This window comes from Brugia malayi, assembly GCF_000002995.4.
Source record: "Brugia malayi strain FR3 genome assembly, contig: Bm_v4_ChrX_scaffold_001, whole genome shotgun sequence".
Taxonomy (NCBI): Eukaryota; Metazoa; Nematoda; class Chromadorea; order Rhabditida; family Onchocercidae; genus Brugia; species Brugia malayi.
In genome coordinates this window covers 10884192-10903048 of record NW_025062479.1, presented here as the reverse complement: position 1 = coordinate 10903048, position 18857 = coordinate 10884192, and the positions used below count along the sequence as shown (strand labels likewise).

The window sequence follows — 18857 nt, the reverse complement described above, 5'->3', positions numbered from 1 at the left end:
CTATTAATTTTAGCATTAAATACGAACAGCAGAAATCTGAAACGTTTCGAACTTAAAATAACATGATTGAACATTGTTTTTATATTTTCCCGTTTATTTATGATTTAAATTGTTACAAATTACTCTTTTTTGCCAACAATTTATTTTTTAACTTTAAAATTGCCATTAAATAGACCCAGATATTTTTCGGAATTAAAAAAATGATTGAAAGAAATGTATATGTCATCATATGAACACATCAAAGAAGCAATTATACAAACTTCCATTTGTTCATTTTATATATATATATATATATAAGAAATGAAATGAAATATATTAAATGAAGTGAATTTTATCAATTGAGATATTCAAGAAGTCGAGGTTTGCATTCGTAATATAGCGCAATTCGGTCCAAACCATAACTTATATAATCAAATGAAATGGGCAATGATTCATCAGCCAAACAAAATGACCAAATGGACCAAAATAGATGAGATACGGCAGGAAAACGACGTGCTTCAATGAATAATTTTTGAATTTCTGCTTCACGGCTCAAAGATAAATTTTTAACTGGATAGAAATGATCACCATTTTGCTTTTGCTATAACAACTTAATATCAATATGACTCTTTTTAAAAAGAAAAAAACAAAAGAATTTCTTCAAAAAAAAAATCTTTCTTCTCTTAAAATTTTGGCATTATTTGTTTAGAAACAAAACAATCTTCAATTTTTCTTTTAAAAATAGTAGCATTAGTAAAAAAAAAGAAAACAGCGTCATAAATGGAAATGAATCATCATTGTTCCAATAAAAATTAAAAAAGTTTTTGAAATTTTTAATTTTAAGATTTAGCGAGAAAAAAGTTGCATGTAGCGTTTTTTTTTTTTAATTTGATTTTTGAATTCTCAATGCTAACAAAATGTTATATCAATGTAAACATTAACTATTTCAAACGCTTACCTTATCAATTTCATCCAGATATGAGTTGAACAGATAATAGAGCTGTTCATCGGATGGTGTTCGTTCCCGTCTAACCCAATAAAACGGTGATTTATCATTACCATAATCCAACATATACTCACAAATGTAGTTACCAAATTCAAATCCCCTAAAAATTGGATTTTTATTAATTTTCAGAATATGTTTGAAGTTAGAATATTAAAATGTTTAGAAATATATTTCCTCAAATATTTAACAAAGGAGATGGAAATCAAGAAAATTACCGGTAATTATAGCTGGCATATTCAAAATCGATTGGTGAAATCGGATCTTCATTTTCGCTAATATCAAAATCACCGTTCTCATTAATGGTATATTGATTATGTAGCAATATATTACCTTCCTGAAATTACCACGTGAATAATCAGTGTTACATTCATCGCTTGTTATCTGTGTAATTGTACTCTTTTTAGCATTATAATAATTATCGAACATTATGCATAAATCTTAGTAAACAAAATTAGTATTGTAACGTTTTACTTTGTAATTCCATTACAGCAATACATAATTTCGAACTTTAAAATCTATTAGAAAAAAATGCAGAGAACGATGTATTAAAATACAGCAATAAGCGCAATCACATCATGATATATAACATATTAGAAGTCAGTTGACAATTTTTCTCTTTTTTAATATATATTTTGTGAAATATTTGCAAAAAGAATAACCTGAAGGTCGTTGTGACAGAATACAATTGGACTTCCACTTTTTTCCAGACACAGTTGTATGATTTCTAATTCGTTTTTCAAAACTGCGTATGTCACAAGCTCGGGACACGAAAAATGGTTTTTTTTTTTTTTTTATTTACAGATAAATTAATTAATACCTTAGGCAAAATTGATACTTCTCCCAAAAATTGATATTTAAATAAATAAACACTCATAGATAATGAATATTTTACATGGTTATTTATTTTACTGATAAGGGCTAATTAATAATAACAGAATACCTTGATAATTGTTTTTCTTATGATGGACCTATCATTCTATGCAAAAAAGATGATAAGATTTATTGGCTTCTATGACTTCTAAATCCATAAAAAATTTGTTATTTTAGTTCTTTTATTGTTGCATTTTTGAAATTTAAATTACTTCTAAACAAGCGTATTAAATTTTGGATGAAATTAATGGAATAAAAAAAAGAAAACCGTTGTAATTTGTTGTAACATGAAAATACGATTTGATGATCAACTACATTTAGCATAGCATAATCTTGAATGATGACACGAATATGCACACTAAATGATTCACCTGATTAACACTAATTATAATTGAGTAATATGTTATTCAACAATTGAAAGGTATTACTTTTGAAAGATCCGCTTGCACCATTTTAAGCCTCATTTTATGGCGCATTTTGTTGCCTAACTTTTCTAGCCATCCATTAGCTACCTCAATAACCATTGGTTTTTTTGCAATAGGTACATTAAGTATATGAATACGAGCAAATACTTTTCCCAAATGTTTGGTGATGCTAAAATTTCATGAATATCATACCATAATAATGAGAAAAAAATAGTGTTTTAAATTCAAAGTTTAAAAAAAAATCGAAATCTTTGCCCTGGATATTGAAATTCATCGCAAAATAATGGTCGTGATGGAATATATTGTTCGAAACGACCTGATGGAAAAGCAGCAAAAAGTCGTGGTCCAAGCAATCTGAACTATTCCGAGTTTCGAAATTTATGCAATAATTTTGTTAAAATTTTCGAAATCATCAAATTTGAAATACATGTGCAAACATTACAACATATAATAAATTTCAAGCATTTCTTCATTACGATTTTTCGCATTTTTATTTTTTATCGTTTTCTTTTTTGGAATTTAAAAAAATTTATTAGTAAAAAAAGATGAAAACAAAGGCGAAAGTTTCAGGTTATTAAAGAACAAACTTATATTTCAAAGAAGCATTTTCTAATCAATAATTTAAAAAAGGAAAACCTTTCAGAAAGCATTGTAAAAACAACTGCTTCACTGAGAAGACGATCAAGATCATCGGAACAATGTATGCGCAAAAGTGAACAAACCGGTTCTCCTCCTTCTGGTACTACATTTTCTGGTAGTTCCACCAAGAATAATAAATTGCTTATCCCACCACTGAAATATAAAAATGAAAAAAAAAAGTAGCAAGTAACATATAGATTTATTTATATTAAATAATTTCAAGTAAAAACAATTCCTACCACTTAAGAATTTTGATATTTTTCATTTTCCTAACTTAATTTTGATTTATTAATTCGAAAAATTTTTGTACTTTTATAATTTGGCTAAGAAAAACTTTTTTTACTACTCAATTAATTGATGTTTACTTTTCAGGTATTCAAATAATATTTTCATACATACAAGTACAATAACAAGAGATACATTATTGCAAAAATTCTGTAATACTTTTTATCCAAAAACTGCAATGTCATTTTTTAAATATATCTGTTGTTAAATTCAAATTTTAAAAAATAAAAATAAATTGGAAATACTAACATAACTGGTTGCATACGTAACTGTTCTGGGCTAATTGTATTCCATGCACCACCGAGATAACGCGCACAAAGTTCTCGTGTACATACAATAACATCATATGGTATTTCCTTGTTTTTTGCATTGGACTGACCAAAAAGTTTCTTGAAAGTGAAAGTTTAAAATTAAAACTTTAACTTTTTCTAAAAAAAAATAAAATATGAAATAGGATTGGAAATAATATATAATGTAACAAAATTTCTTTTCCTTCTTCTTTTCCTTCAATTCAAAAAAATTTTTTATTTTTCATACTGGTAACATTTTTAGCATTATCATCAAACAATCTATTCTTATCACTAATATCAAATAATTTTTCTTATCTAGAAGAAATAAAACGATGAAATTGTTAAATTTCTTTTCATAGTTGCAAATACTTCAGCTAACTATCATAAATCTATAATTAATCTTTTTTCAAAGATTTTACCATTAAACGTTAAATTTTTTTACAGTTAAAATTTTATAAAATGAACAGAAAATGAAACAGCAGATTATAAATAGATAATTTAAAATTAGTATGAGAAAGTTCCAGAGTGATTAATTTTGCGTTTGTTTGGATCAAAAAATATTTAGATGAAAATCTTATATTATGTTTAAACCATTCTATTTTTTTTTAAAAAAAGGAAGGAATTAAAGTAAATGAAATACGTCAATAGAGTAAATGTGTTAATGATAATACAATAAAATAGCGTTGCTGCAAATCTCATCTTTAAACTATAGTATGAATTTTTAAAAGTCGTATCTTTCTTTCATTTTAGGATATCTTATAATTAATTTCTGCTACTGAAATTTTTGATATTTTTCCACATACAAAAAATAGTATTTTAAATTGCTATTCTTTATCATTGGTAAATAAAATGATAATAAAAAGTATAATTATAAAACATCAATTGCACCAAATCTACATTAGAATGCAAATAAATTAAATGAGATAATTAACTGAACAGTTGATAAACAGTCATCTAATTTGTAGTTAATTGACTAGCAGTTGAATTCAAAATATTTAAAGCAGAAAAAAAAATTCTTTTTGAGCCAACTTTTAATTCGCATGGTGTCGGAATTTTCGCAACTGACATTTGCAACGATTTTTGATTCTGGAACCTGAATCATAAGATATTAGAACATATAGATTTGATCGCAGCCGCATGATTTTTAGCCGATGATTTCAATTTTTTAAGCATTTCTATATTAGAATACATACCTTACAATCAATGAATGAATGATAATACATCATAGGTATCGGTGATAATTTTTGAAGTTTGATTCGAAAATGGTTATCATATTTTGTGTATTTGTGCTTTCCAAAATCTTAATTAAATCAAAGATGCCAACCAAGATGATAAAGATGATAAAATTTAATGATTTAAAACTTTTTCACTAGCCATTTCGGGGTTTTCTTACTAAATTAATTATATTAATTTGATAATGAATAAAATGAGCTTATTGTGGAAGAAAAAATTTTTGCAAAATCATATCTGGTATATTATTTTATCATAAAAAAACAAAAACAAATAATTGAAATAAAAATTGCAAAATTTTTCATGATGTAAATTGTTGTATGAGTAAATAATTGTATAGGTTTCCATCCCTTTTCACTCATTAAGTGAACAATAACTGAATTTTATTATCATTGTAAGTTGTCAAATTTAATAAATTATTTAATAACCTAAACAAGGACGAAAAAAACTTAATTTTAATGAGAATTTAATTGTTTTTTCTTCTTAATGTCTCTGAGATACGCAAAAACAGTTGGGTTAAGCAATTACTTAAAACGAATGACAACGTGCTCTTATCAGCATTATTTATTGTCGCAATCAGATATCAAAGTGTATGGCTTTCCTAAACTGATGATTATTAGTTTACAATGTTCCAAAAGCAAGGAAAAGATAGATGTTGGTATTTATATGTGTGTTTATTTGTGTGCGTGTCTGTCTGTATATGTGGGTGTGTGTGGGCGTGCGTGTGTACAGGTGGATGTGTGTGGGCGTGCGTGTGTAGGTGTGGGTGTGAGTGTGCGTGACAAGGTATTTACATCTTTCTTCAATTGTTGTTTACATAGATACATTTCAATCGAAAGTCATCAAATAGCAAAATAGCAATTATTGCGCAATATCATAAACTGGAAAATTCTGGCAAAATAGAAAAAGAACATATCAATTCATAGCCTTTGATTTATTACACCAGGAATAGTGATAATAATAGTAACGATAAAATAATAATAATAATAATAATAACAATAATAATAATAAATAATGATAATAATTTTTGGTTTAATACGTGTATTTGATGTTCCCTTAATAATATATATATATATTATCCAACATTATTTTCAATTGATTTAATTCTTCAGGATGTGGAATTTGATATGAAATACGAACATAAAGTTCGTTTATTTTCTCAAACAGTTTTCTTTTCTAAAAATTTTAACAGTCGAAACATTTCTACTATAATGCATTTATTAAAAAAAAAAAAAAAAAGATTTTCTCATTTAGCAATTTTGTTTTTGCATTTTATTTTGCATAATATAATGTAGAGTGCAAAAATATCTATTTGATAGGCACCCTACTATAATGCAAAATTAAGCATGCAATCAAAGTGCAATTAAATTATTTAAAAATTTGACCAAGAAAGAAAGAATGAAAGAAAGGGAGAAAGGAAAAAAGAAAAAAAAATTATTTCACTTTTTTTTTTGCTTAAATGTATTTTTTTCTTCCTTTTTTCTTTACTTTTTTTTGTGAGAATGTGACAATATAATGTTAAGGTGAATCTTTCCTTTACATAGCAAAAAGTATCTTTACATAGTACAATTTGCTTTCTTTACAAATATTGATGAATGATAAATAAATATATATATATGCATTTATATCAATGCAAACGATGAGTGATACAATGGAAATGTTTTTTGAAATGATCGTTTTGGAAAAGAGCGCATAAATATTTCTTTACAAAAATTAAAATTTTTTATTTCTCTCCGAAATATTGATTGATTAATATATGCATATCATATTCCATTGAAATCAATTAAATTTTTAGCAAACATTCCTTGCAAATTTTTTTATCAATAAAAATTTTCTTTTCATAAAAATTATTTATGCTTTTTCCAGGAGTAGTTCTTATACTAAAATATGAGAAAATTTAAAACAACAACAACAAAAATTCTACCAAAAAATCATATTTGAATATAATAAACACAAAAACGAGATTATTATAACATTTTTAATTCCAAAACCTATGGTTAAATTATTTGAAATAAGAAAGAATAGAAAACACTAAAATCATATACTGCTATTGCTGTTTACGTCTTAGACAAATGTTACACTTATGTTTTTATTTTTTTTGACGTATCAGAATTAGAAATGATAAATTACCAAAGCATTAAGAACAATTATGTTTAATTATTAATTACAACGATTAATCTTTTACCTCATCGCTTACTTTCTATTAAATTCTAAATGATAAAATAAACGTTGTTTGTTTATCAATTAAGAAGATCCACACGTATTACTTTGTTATTATACACTTATTGTATGTTATTTATTTTCATGTATGTTTGCTGTCGTTTATGATTAGCAACTTTTTTTAAAAAAAATTAAAAATTTAATATTAAAATTTTAATCTTAGAAATAATTAGAAAGTTTGGGTAATTGAAAAAAAAAAAAGAGTAAGATGAAATGTTTCACATATTACAATAAATTATTAAAATTATTTTAATATGTCACTCCTCCGTAACAATATGCGAATAACAAATTATTATTGCAAGGTAGAATTAATTTGAGTTAAATCCTTTCTGATATATTGGTTATTATTTGATGACAATAATTAACAAACAATTTGTAGCAATAATAATGATGATAATGGTAATAATAATAATAATAACAATAACAATAATAATAATAGGATATAAATTGTTTAGATAAATTATAAATTATTTATTTATAAAGTGTCATAAATTTTATAAATTGCTATAAATGAGCTATAATTTACTCAATTATATATATAATTACAATTGCAATTCATATGATAATTCAGCTAAAACACTATCACATCGGTTATTATAATTATTGTCATTCAATGACTTAATTCACGAAAATAAATGGATTGTTATCTTATCATTAAATACTATATCCAAGTGAGAGTAAACAAATATGCTTACATCGAAAATAACCCAGGTATGCCATTCTCTTCAAACTTTCAAGTGGTCGATTACTTACGCTACAACATCCACCCATTTTCTTTTTTTACTATTAAACGAAACAATTTTTTTTTCAAAATGACGAATCCTGAAGGTTACCAATTAACGGCATGTTAGTTAAATAAACTGATCGTTTTTTGTGTAATAAATTAATTATTCTAACTGGTTGGAGATAGCAATTAAAAATGTTGTACAATTTTCATTTGATTTTCTCTTTTCCCTTTTTCATTTTACCAATTAAATGAAGTAGAAATGTCAATTTATAACTTATTTTTCCATATAAATTATTTAAACAAACAAGAAATAAAGTAATGGTGAAAATTTTTCACAATTTTTTGATCTAAAAAAGAAGAAAAAAGCAAAAATTTCATGAAATATCATTACTGAAAGAATAAATTATATAAATACATATGTGAATGTAAAAATGCTCCTTTTAATAAAAATTTTTATTAAAATTAACATTTAACGTTTCTCATTTGACAAAAAAGCGCAATAATAATTGCAAAAATAGCAATCAAAGGGATGAAATTTGAAAATGTAATTTCCCATCAATCGATTAAATTAGGCACAGTATGTATGTTTAGCATTTCATTATATAAAAGAGAGCAACAATTATAACACCAGTAATAATAATAAGAAGAAGAAGAATGACAGTAGTAATAATTAAAAATCATAGTAATGATTACAATGATAGTGGCAGTAGTAATGATAATGATAATGATAATGATAATGATAATAATAATAATAATAATAATAATAATAATAATAATAATAATAATAATAATAATAATAATAATAATAATAATAATAATAATAATAATAATAATAATAATAATAATAATAACGTTATCAACAATAATTATTATTACAATTATAATAAATAAAAACAATAACATTAAGAAAATTGGAAGTGGAAATAAAAAAAAGTAAGGATGAAAAGGATGAAAAAAAAAGCGAAAGATGTTAAACATTCTTATTCATTTTTGCGCGAATAATAGTAAAGGAAGCAAGAACGATGCATTCAAAAAATGAAATTAAAAATTCATGAATTAATTAACTAATCCTCAGGAAATTTCTGGTTTAAAAAACTTTTTAAAATCACTACTTTTGATCGTTTTATAGCAATTTTACAAAGTTTCTAATACTTCAACGGAAAATAGAAATTAAAAAAACGAAAAAAGTGAAACAATTCAGGATGATGCAATAGATGTAATAGTCAGAAAGTTTGCCTTTGCAATGAAGAAAGAAGGGCAAAATTTGCCCATATAAATCCTTCTCCTTGTTTTTTATTTTCTTTGTTAAAAAAAAAATAAAAAATACAGATATATTAGGTTTGATTAAATTTTAATTACAATAAAATTCAACCAAACTGGAATTCACTTCTTCATTTTTCCCTTTTTTCTTTTCTCTTTATGTGTGATAATTTCTTGTCTTTTTTTTTATTCCTTTTTTACTTTAAATAAAAGTATGAAAGAACGACAAAAAAAAAAAAAACATTTTAATTGATTATGGCACTTTTGATAACAAAATAATGAAAGAAGGGTCAAAGATTTTCGCAGAAATCATTTCCAAAAGATAAAATACATATTCATTATTATCATTTTTTAACATTATCATTTTCTTATCATTTGACATTATTGTAACAGATCGGCAATATTACCAATAACAACAAAAAAGACATCAATACAGTGGAACTAAACAGCAATTGAATACCTTTTTTTTGTTGTTTTGTTTCATTTTGTTGGTTTTTTTTTTAACAAAAACAGTAACAATAGTAAAAACCAATAAACAATATTAAATTATATGCATTTATGCTATGTCTATGCATTTACAGTATCAATGAATAGATTATTGGTACATTTATTGGTTTAATAATAATTTGAAAATTACACTTTTTTGGTTTCGTGTTTGCTTTGTTAAAGACAGTAAATAACCAAATTTATTTATTTTATTTTTTGTAAAATAGAAATTGTGCAGTAGTGCAATGAAGTTTGAACCGGAATAGCATTGCAACTGATTCATCATCATTACCAATCTAATAATAGCATCCTTAGAAATGTACTAAAAATGATCAGTTAGGCTCAGGCAATGTAATGATAACAAATGTATTAATGATTTAAAAACCATCTAAATAAATGGTAAAATTTTAAGGCAAATGATAAAAATTTTGTTGGGAAAGAATTGGTAAAATGAATCAAAAGTAAAGAAAATAAATAAAAGAAAAAATGGAACAGCAAGAAAAAGCAAAAAGAAATGGAAAAATTCATCAGTTTTCAACATTTTATTATTTCATTATCCTTTTTTGTTTTTAATTTTTATTTGTATTTATATAACATTTATGTTTATATATGATAATGACTTTTTCTTTTGTTCAGATGATTGTTAACCTGTGCAGGTATTCAATTTACACTCAATGTCGCAGGCACATTAGATACACTGTGAAATGACTTTGTTGATATTAAAAATATATATAAAGGTAGAAAAAAAGGCGAAAGTGTTTTAATACTTTTTCAATTTTCTATAAATTATAAATTATTAGCATACTTACTTATTAAGTTGCAAAATAAAGTTTAATTAAATCAAACGGATGCGATTAATTAACAATTAAATTATAATAGGAAATGTTATTATGAACATATTTTTTTCTTTCAGTAATTGGAAAATTTCATTTGCAACAAAATGAAAGATAATATAACAGTGAAATATGCAAGTAAATCAAGGAAATTAGGATCGAATAAAGAGATTGAAAAATTGAACGACTGCTTAAAATACTATAAAATAAAACAAATAATTAGTTAATTAAACGCTAAGGCATGTAACTTGAGGATAATGACAAAAAAAAAGTGGATAACATGGATAAAAAATAAGAATTGTATAAAGAGTAAGTCTGAAGAAATGATAAAAACTAAGGAGTCAAAAAAATCATTGCGATTATATAAGAACATTTGCGATCGCGATACAGCTGCTAATGATAATTGTATTTTCTACATTTCCAAATTTTTCATATAATCCTAAAAATGAAAAGAAAAAATAAGAAAATATTAGGAGTAAATGATAAAATAATGCATATTAATAATTATTTCTTTCGCAATTTTTCAACAAATTCAATTTTGCTACTATCGTAATGATTTGATATTAAAACTGATATGGTCCCTAAAAAAAATAATTTTGTTGGTAATTGACTGCTTACTAGATTTAGCACAAATACTTTATAAAATATAAAAAATTTATAGTTTTGTTAAAAATTTTCGTTCTTATTATAATTAGTAGTTAAATTGCATTTTTTTTCCCTTTTTTTTTACAAATAAATTGCGACGAATTGTTTAATTAAAAAAAAAAACTGTTCATTCCTAAAATTAAATAAAATAAATTATTTGACTCAACAATAAAATGAATGAAATACTAACTTAGCGTATCTTAACTTACTTCTAGTAGCTGAATCCATATAATCTATTTCAAAATCAAGGTCTTTCTCTTTCTCTTTAAGAAATTTTGGTGCAATATATCCATTTGAATTTATTGCAAATGACACATGTTTGAAAATTTTCGGCCGATCACCAGCATCAAACTTTTCTGTAATAAAAATGCTAGATTAAATTTAACTAATTATATTTATATCCTATTTAATTTTAATCAAACATATCAGAATAAAATTTAATATAGTTATTAAATTATAGAATATAATAATTCATGTTTAATTTTCATTAAAATAAATTTTTAAAAATAAAACTTTACTATCTTGTAGCAAGCTACTACGAGGAGGCATCAATAAATTTTTAAAAGGATAAGGATGAGTACCAATCCCTGAAAATTTTTTTTTTTTCGTATTTTTAAAACATATTGTTGTTTATTATGTAAAATGTCATGAAATGCTGAAATGTTGAAATAAACAAACGTTGATTCTAAAAAAAAGAAAAAAATTACCTGCTTGAGATCCTAAATCTTCCAAATTTGAGTTTGTTGCTTGAAATTGTCCATTTGCAAAATACAAATGATACGGAAACATTGGTCTCTTTTTATCACCTTCATTAGTTTCAGATGATTGAGCTACCTGAATTTTTTTTTTAAAAAAAAGCTAGTTCAACATTTATTTCCTTCAATGTAAGCAATATTTCATCGTTATTTTCTTTCAGAAAAAAAAAGAAAAACAAAGCTTATAATTTGGTAGATGCTAGCACTTACTGGGATATAAACAACAGGAACAGCATACTGACCAGAATTCACTGGAATCATCATTACTGGTCCACTTTTAGCAGTAAATTCTGGAACTGAAAAATAAAAAAAAGCATGATAATAAGAGTCAAGGATTAATTTCAAAAATGCAATAATATATACCAGGATGTATAAGAAGTAATTCAAAAATCTCAGTAAAATTTTTTTTGTTTCTAAAATTAAGAAATGTCGCAAATGTAAATTAAATTTTTGCAAACTTAATTAGTCGATAATAGTTTTAATTCTTTTTTTTTAAAAAAAAAGCTAGTTCAACATTTATTTCTTTCAATGCAAGCAATATTTCATCGTTATTTTCTTTCAGAAAAAAAGAAGAAAAAAAAAAAAAAAAAAACAAAGCTTATAATTTGGTAGATGCTAGCACTTTCCTTTTTTTTTGTTACTAACGATACTTACTTTTTTGGCTTATTCTTGTCCATTTTGATTCCACTCGAATTTTCAATCGCATATTTTCTGTTCGACAAAGGCCTCCTTCATCATTTTCTAAGCCGTCTTTATCACCTGTTGATGTTGCTGAAAAAATTATGCATTTTTAAATTTAGAATAAATTTTGCTTTTTTAAAGTAATAATTAATCAAGCTTTTCTTCTTTTTTTATTCTTAAATAGATTAATATTTTCGATATAAAAAGAATAGACTAATATTTTCGATATAAATAGATTAATATTTTCGATATATTCCTTTAATAAATTTTAACAAAATAGTAGTGCTTTTTTAAATTTTACAACAAATTTTTTTTTCATATAGCATTCCCTTAATAGATAATTATTGTAATTTTTATGATATAAAATGAAACGATGAAGAGAAGGTTAATGTCGATCAACTTTTCGCTTGAATGAACATTTTCATTTAGTTATGATTGTACAGATAAATATAATGATGCATTTATGTGTAATATATATTTGTAATATTAACGTTATTGCTGATAATGATGGTAATGATAATGATAATGACCTTGGCTTCTGTAATCTGACCTAAACTAAAAGAGTTAACAATTTTACTGTTATTAATTTTATTTATTTTTTTGAAGTGAATATAATGATGCATTTATGTATAATATGTAATTTTTGAAAAATTTCTTAATGTTTTATAAAAAAAATAATAATACAAATTACATTGCATACTGTCACAAAAATTTGTTCTTATTACAATTCAAAAAGAGAAAAGAATTATTTATTGTTTATGATTATACACAAAGAAAAAAAAAGTGAACTAGTAATGAAAATAATGCAGTTAAGTTCATGAAAAAATAAAACATTGTAAATTGTTATAAATTAAAAAACAAAAAAAAAATAAAATATTATAATTCCGAAAATATTTAAAATATTTTTTTTTTGAATAGAAAATTTATATTTTAAAAAAGAAAAAAAATAAAATATTACAAATCAGAAAATGAAAAAAAATTTTTTTTTTTGCTGAAAAAAAGGCAAAGAAAAATAGAAAATAAAAGCAAAAAAGAAAAAAAAAAAAGAAATAGAACAAACAAACAAACAAACAGACAAAGCAAAACAAAACAAAATAAACAAACTTATAAAAAAGTAATCATGATCTGGTTTATATGACATTTCATTTGGTAGCATTGGTATTTCACGTAAACGAATGATAATTGAATCATTTGCTTTCATACATGTACCAATTAGTGAATTTATAAATTTTGCTGGGCCACGGCAATTAAGTGCTCCGCGTTCATTTACCTAAATATTTTTGAAATAAAACAGTACAACAATAATTATGTATATAAATTTTCAATTTAAAATCTAAACTTGAACCGCTTCATTTTTTTCTCTATTCCTTTTTATTTCAATAATGAATAGTCATTGTAAATGACATATATATATATATAAATGAATAATATGTAACATGATATGACGTTAATATTGATTTTCTCACTCTGTGAATAGCTGTTTGTTCAGTACCATTTGTTGAACAGCTAAAGCGTATCCTATCATTCACTTTTAAATTTTCCATAAATAATGGAATATTGTTGCGTCCCGATGAAAATCTAAAATTTAATTTTCAATTAAAATGGCTTTTTATTAGTATTGTTTGGAAGAATTGGAACTCTTTTAATAAGAATTTAAATCATCTTCTTACTTTATTTATTGTTTTGAATTTTTTCTTTAAACTGTAGCACATTCAAAGTTAAGTAAATTGATCTAATCATGTTATAAAAAAAAAAAAAGAAATATATGAGGGAAAGAAAGAAAAAGAGAATGAGAGAGAGAGAGGGAGAAAAAAGACAATGAAACATAATGCTTATATTATGCATAACAAACAATAAGTTTCATATGATTATTGATTACTCTAAGCAAAAAATTAGCAAACGAAAATACATTTTTAAAACATTTATTCATAATTAATTATTTCTAATCTAAAATAATATTTCCGATTAAAATTACTATCAAATAAAGTTTAATTAAAAAAAAGAAATATCTAATGCTTTTTTTTAAAAAAATATTTATTCATAAATAATTGTTCCTTTATAAAACTCAATTAATTAACTTGTTCAATCCGTTTTTTTATTATTTCTAATCTAAAATAAATCTAATTAAATTACTATCAAATAAATTTTAATAAAAAAAAACGGAATGTCTAATGTTATCAAATTTTTTATAACAAATATAATACTATTATAGTTTATGTTAAAAAAAAAAAAACTATTTTTCAGAATAATTCATATAAATTAAACAAATAATGAAAAAAGAAAAAAAAAATAAAAAAGGATTAAAAGAAAAAGAAAATGAATGAAAAGAAAACAACATACAATGGATTTGTTGATATCCAGCTAATATTATATATTGTTGCTGATGTCATTAATGGTACAATAAAAAAGCGTAATAATGTTATCCATAATTTGAACACATTAGCCGCTAATAGTAGCATAACTTAAAAGATGAGAAACTCCTGTAATGTTTCATTTCAAATAACTAAACTATGCCAAGAGGGAGGATAAAAAAAAAAGATTGCAAAGCTAACCAAAATGATTTATGAATCGAATCAATGTTAAAAGTTTACAATATGGCGGCCAAATCTTTTTTTTTTTTTTTTTTCCTTTTTCTTTTTAATCATTGATAAAAGTGATTTTGTTTATTTTTCCAGTCATTTTTTACTTACCAAATTTTAGGAGTTATTTTTTATATTTTATATGAAAAATGTGCATGTTTAACCATTTTAAATAGATTTTATCTTTTGTTTTGAAAAAGTACTCGGTTTAAATAATTTACAAATTATTATCATTGAACATTTAATGTTGCTTTGCAAATTTATTAGTTGTATGAACAATATAATAACATTATTATAATAATTTTATAATAATAATATAAAAGATGATATCCTTCATTTCATTATTACAACATTTGCTCTTTCCTTTTTAATTCTTTCTCATTTTCCTAAAAATGAAAATTTGAAATGAAAAAAAAGCTTAATATTACATATTTTTAAAGTAATAGAAGAAATAAGATGGATGAAGTTATTTTTCTTTATCTATCATATGCTTTACTAATTTCCTTGTTTGTATTTATATTTATATGTACAGGCATGCATGTGAATATAATAATGGTTGAAGATTCATTTGTGATAATTGCTATATTTAAAGATGATATACTGCTGAAAACTGTCAAAAAAAGAAAAGAAATAAATAAATTAAAAAAATCAAAAAAAAAAAGTGGAAATATCGATCAATTAGTAACCTCAGTAATGAAAGGACTTTTTTTAAAAAAAAAAAATCCAAATAAGTGAAAAAAGCGATATATCAATTATTATGTACTGTATTTTTTTTAAAAAAAAAGAGAGAAAAGGAAATAAGTCATTTCTTTTTCAGTTATCTAAATGAAATTTTTATCTGATATACAAAATTCCGAATTCAAAATAATGATGAATAATAGTGAACAATTACATTAAATAGATAGTTTTCAACTGCAAAAGAAAAAAGAGAAACGAAGAGAAAAAAAAACAAACAAACAAACACAGGAACTTTAGAATTACAATTAAATAATGCGATTAAATGAATTTTGTCAAGAAATTTGCAGAAAAAGTGAATAAAAAAATAAAATAATAAAATGAAACACATAAAAAAAGGGAAGAGACGTTTTTACATGTAAAAAACTGAATTTCCGGAAGCAAAAAAAGTAACAACGAAAGAGCGAAAAAAAAAAACTTTTACTTTATTTCTTTGCGTTTCTGATACAGAAACAATTGTTGTATATTATTATTGTTGTTAACTTTTCGGTTCCTTTTTTTCCTCGTTATTTTCTTTTTCGATTTTCTTTCATAAATTTGTCTGGAAATAATAATCAAATATTAGTTGCAATATCATTTCACTTACCATTATTATGATTGATGAAATTATAATAATTTTTATTACAACAATTTGTCATACATTTATATCTGCTAATATTTTGCAATCACAATAAGAACAATCTTTTATATACATACATGTTAGATTAAAACTTAGCAAAAAAAATTTTAACTAAAAAATTTATTTACATCATCCAAATGATTAATGAGTAAATTTTGAGTACTTTCCGATAAAAAATTTCGATGTTAAACTTAATTTTTAATTTGAAAACTTTTTAGTAAATTAGTTAAAAGTTTCATTTCACTTTCATTTCATTCATATGCGAAATCTTTTTTAAATAGTAGAAAAATACGTAAATAAGTCTCTAAAATTCTAAAATCCTTTTCAACAAAGAATTTGTAATGCAAAAAAATGTAACAAATTTAGGACAAATATGAAGAAAATTGATGGAAAAAATAATTCGTAGAAAATCGAATAAAACAGAATAAATGAAAAACAAGTATTCCTGACGAAATAAAATGCCCAAATGAAAAGCTCAAGCGTTGAAAAAAAGAAAGAGTCAGGAAAAAGTTTAGTAAATCGGAATAATGCATGATAATTAAGAATTTGAAAGAAAACGGAAGAAATTCTAAAACAGTCCGGAAGAACGAAACGAAAGATAGAAAACCTAATTGTTGGCATAGGTCCACGTAGCGATTGCTAGAATTGATATGCGAGATTTTCCGCTATCGTCTATTTATATTGTTTAATTATTTTCATAAAACCGCATTTTGTTTTTTTTTTAAATCGTTCAGGAAATGAATAAATGCATAAATGAATTCGATAAATAAAATTTTGAAAAATAATTCTGGAAATTTTGAATTATTTGAGAAAAGAAAAACAAAGAGAAAATTTTGACAGATCGAAATTTTGGCTGCGACAATTTTGGATCATATCAAACTGATTAGAACCTGAAATAATTTAGAAGACGGAAAATGAATAAAGTGCAAGAGAGAAAATCACAGTCATAAACCGGCTGAAAATTAATGAACCGAAGCATTCGCCAGACCTTTTACCAGAATCATAATAGTTGATAGAAAAAAAAAAGAAATAAAAATAAAGAACGATTGGGTGAATTTACAGATGGTTTGGGGTACAGAGTACGGTAAAGTATACCTTTTCATTTTTTCTAAAAATTAAAAGGAAACAAAGTTATAAAATAAATTTTGATTAACTTTTTATCATGAATTTTTTTGAAAATTTCCTCAAAATTATGCAAAGTTCGAAAAAATTGAAGCATATCTAAATTGAAAAATTAAAATTGAATAAAATAAATCAAAAAAATTGGAAAATTAATGAAAATTGATGGAGAAAAAATTGATGAAATTTTAAAATAAAAAATTTAATTTTTGTTACTTGAATGTTTTAAAAGGAATTTTTTTTTTTTAATTTGGAACTATTTTTGTAAATTAATATCATCTCAATAATGTTCAACAGCAATTGAAGTTCCTGATAAAAAGATGATAGAGAAAAGTTTTTTTTTTTTTTGAGAATTGATGATTGAATGTTTGAAAGTGAAGTAATTAACTGAAAATTGGACGTCGAACAATAGTGAATGACTAATTAGAAATTAGAGATGAAATAATTAATAGTTATGATTCAATAAAACAAATAAGTATAGAAATTCTTTTAATGCGAAGAAAAATGGATATGCTAAAATTGACAAATAAATAAAGTTATTTTTTCAATGTGCTTTCAAAGTAACATTCCTGATTGATTACATTTAAAAGTATGATGCATTCAGTAATATTTGGCGCTTCTGGCATAAACAGCATTTCTCATCAACAGCGCACAATCTGAAACTGTAATGATATCATTGTAGGGTGGCGCTTGATATTTCTATAAATAACAAAACATACAGATGTGATAGATAGGTGGAAAAGGAGAAATTGTAGGAAATCATTCAGAATGATAGACGATGAAGTGGAAAATGATATGAATTGGAAAAATCGGGTTGTTTGGTTTCGCGGATACTGATGTTAAGCTCAATTCATTAACAGTAATAATAATTAATAATAGTAATAATAATAATAATAATAATAATAATAATAATAGTAATAATAATAATAATAGATGATAATAATAATACATCATTAGCTGTTCCTTTTTTTAGCTTTTCTTTTCTCTTCCTCCCTTATTTTTCTCTCATTCTTAAAGTAATTTTTTCTTTACTTTTACCAATCCCTTCATTTTTCTTTCGATCTTAAATTTTTTTTGATTTCATTTTACACAATGCTGAATATTTAATTATTCATTGAAAATGTTAAAATAATATTTTATATTATTTATAGTTACTAGTTAAAAGAATATGTGTAAAAAAAATGAATAGAAAAAAAAATATATTACGAATGAAATATGCTGGAAAACGTAGCAAGAAAAATGAATGGAAAAGAATTGAAATGAAATAAAATTAAATTGAAAATTGAACGTAGCAATTAGTTGCTATGGTAATTGATATTAAAATAAGGATGAAAAAGAAAATAAACTGTTATTCAAAATGAAATAAAGATCAACTTTATCGATACACCACTCTTTTTCTTCGATATTTCAAAAATATATATTTATTTATTACCATCATTTCAAAACGATTACTTTAATTTACTCAAAAGATAAC

The 18857-nt window shown here is 23.7% G+C and overlaps 2 protein-coding genes across 2 annotated transcripts; both read right to left on the bottom strand.

The window, feature by feature from the left end:
- Nucleotides 1-334: 334 nt before the first annotated feature.
- Bma-cka-1.2 (Choline/ethanolamine kinase family protein) lies at nucleotides 335-4562 on the bottom strand (the record flags this gene model as incomplete). Its single annotated transcript, XM_043074422.1, has 9 exons — nucleotides 335-580; nucleotides 938-1085; nucleotides 1201-1319; nucleotides 1645-1727; nucleotides 2268-2449; nucleotides 2536-2634; nucleotides 2917-3072; nucleotides 3454-3593; nucleotides 4524-4562. The coding sequence occupies 9 exons, from the start codon at nucleotides 4560-4562 to the stop codon at nucleotides 335-337; spliced, it is 1212 nt and encodes a 403-aa protein (XP_042930356.1).
- A 6047-nt stretch (nucleotides 4563-10609) lies between these two features.
- Bm11673 (Uncharacterized protein) lies at nucleotides 10610-14790 on the bottom strand (the record flags this gene model as incomplete). Its single annotated transcript, XM_043074421.1, has 8 exons — nucleotides 10610-10689; nucleotides 11105-11251; nucleotides 11603-11729; nucleotides 11861-11946; nucleotides 12305-12421; nucleotides 13436-13601; nucleotides 13798-13909; nucleotides 14672-14790. 8 exons carry the CDS (start codon nucleotides 14788-14790, stop codon nucleotides 10610-10612), a joined length of 954 nt encoding a protein of 317 aa, XP_042930355.1.
- Nucleotides 14791-18857: the final 4067 nt, after the last annotated feature.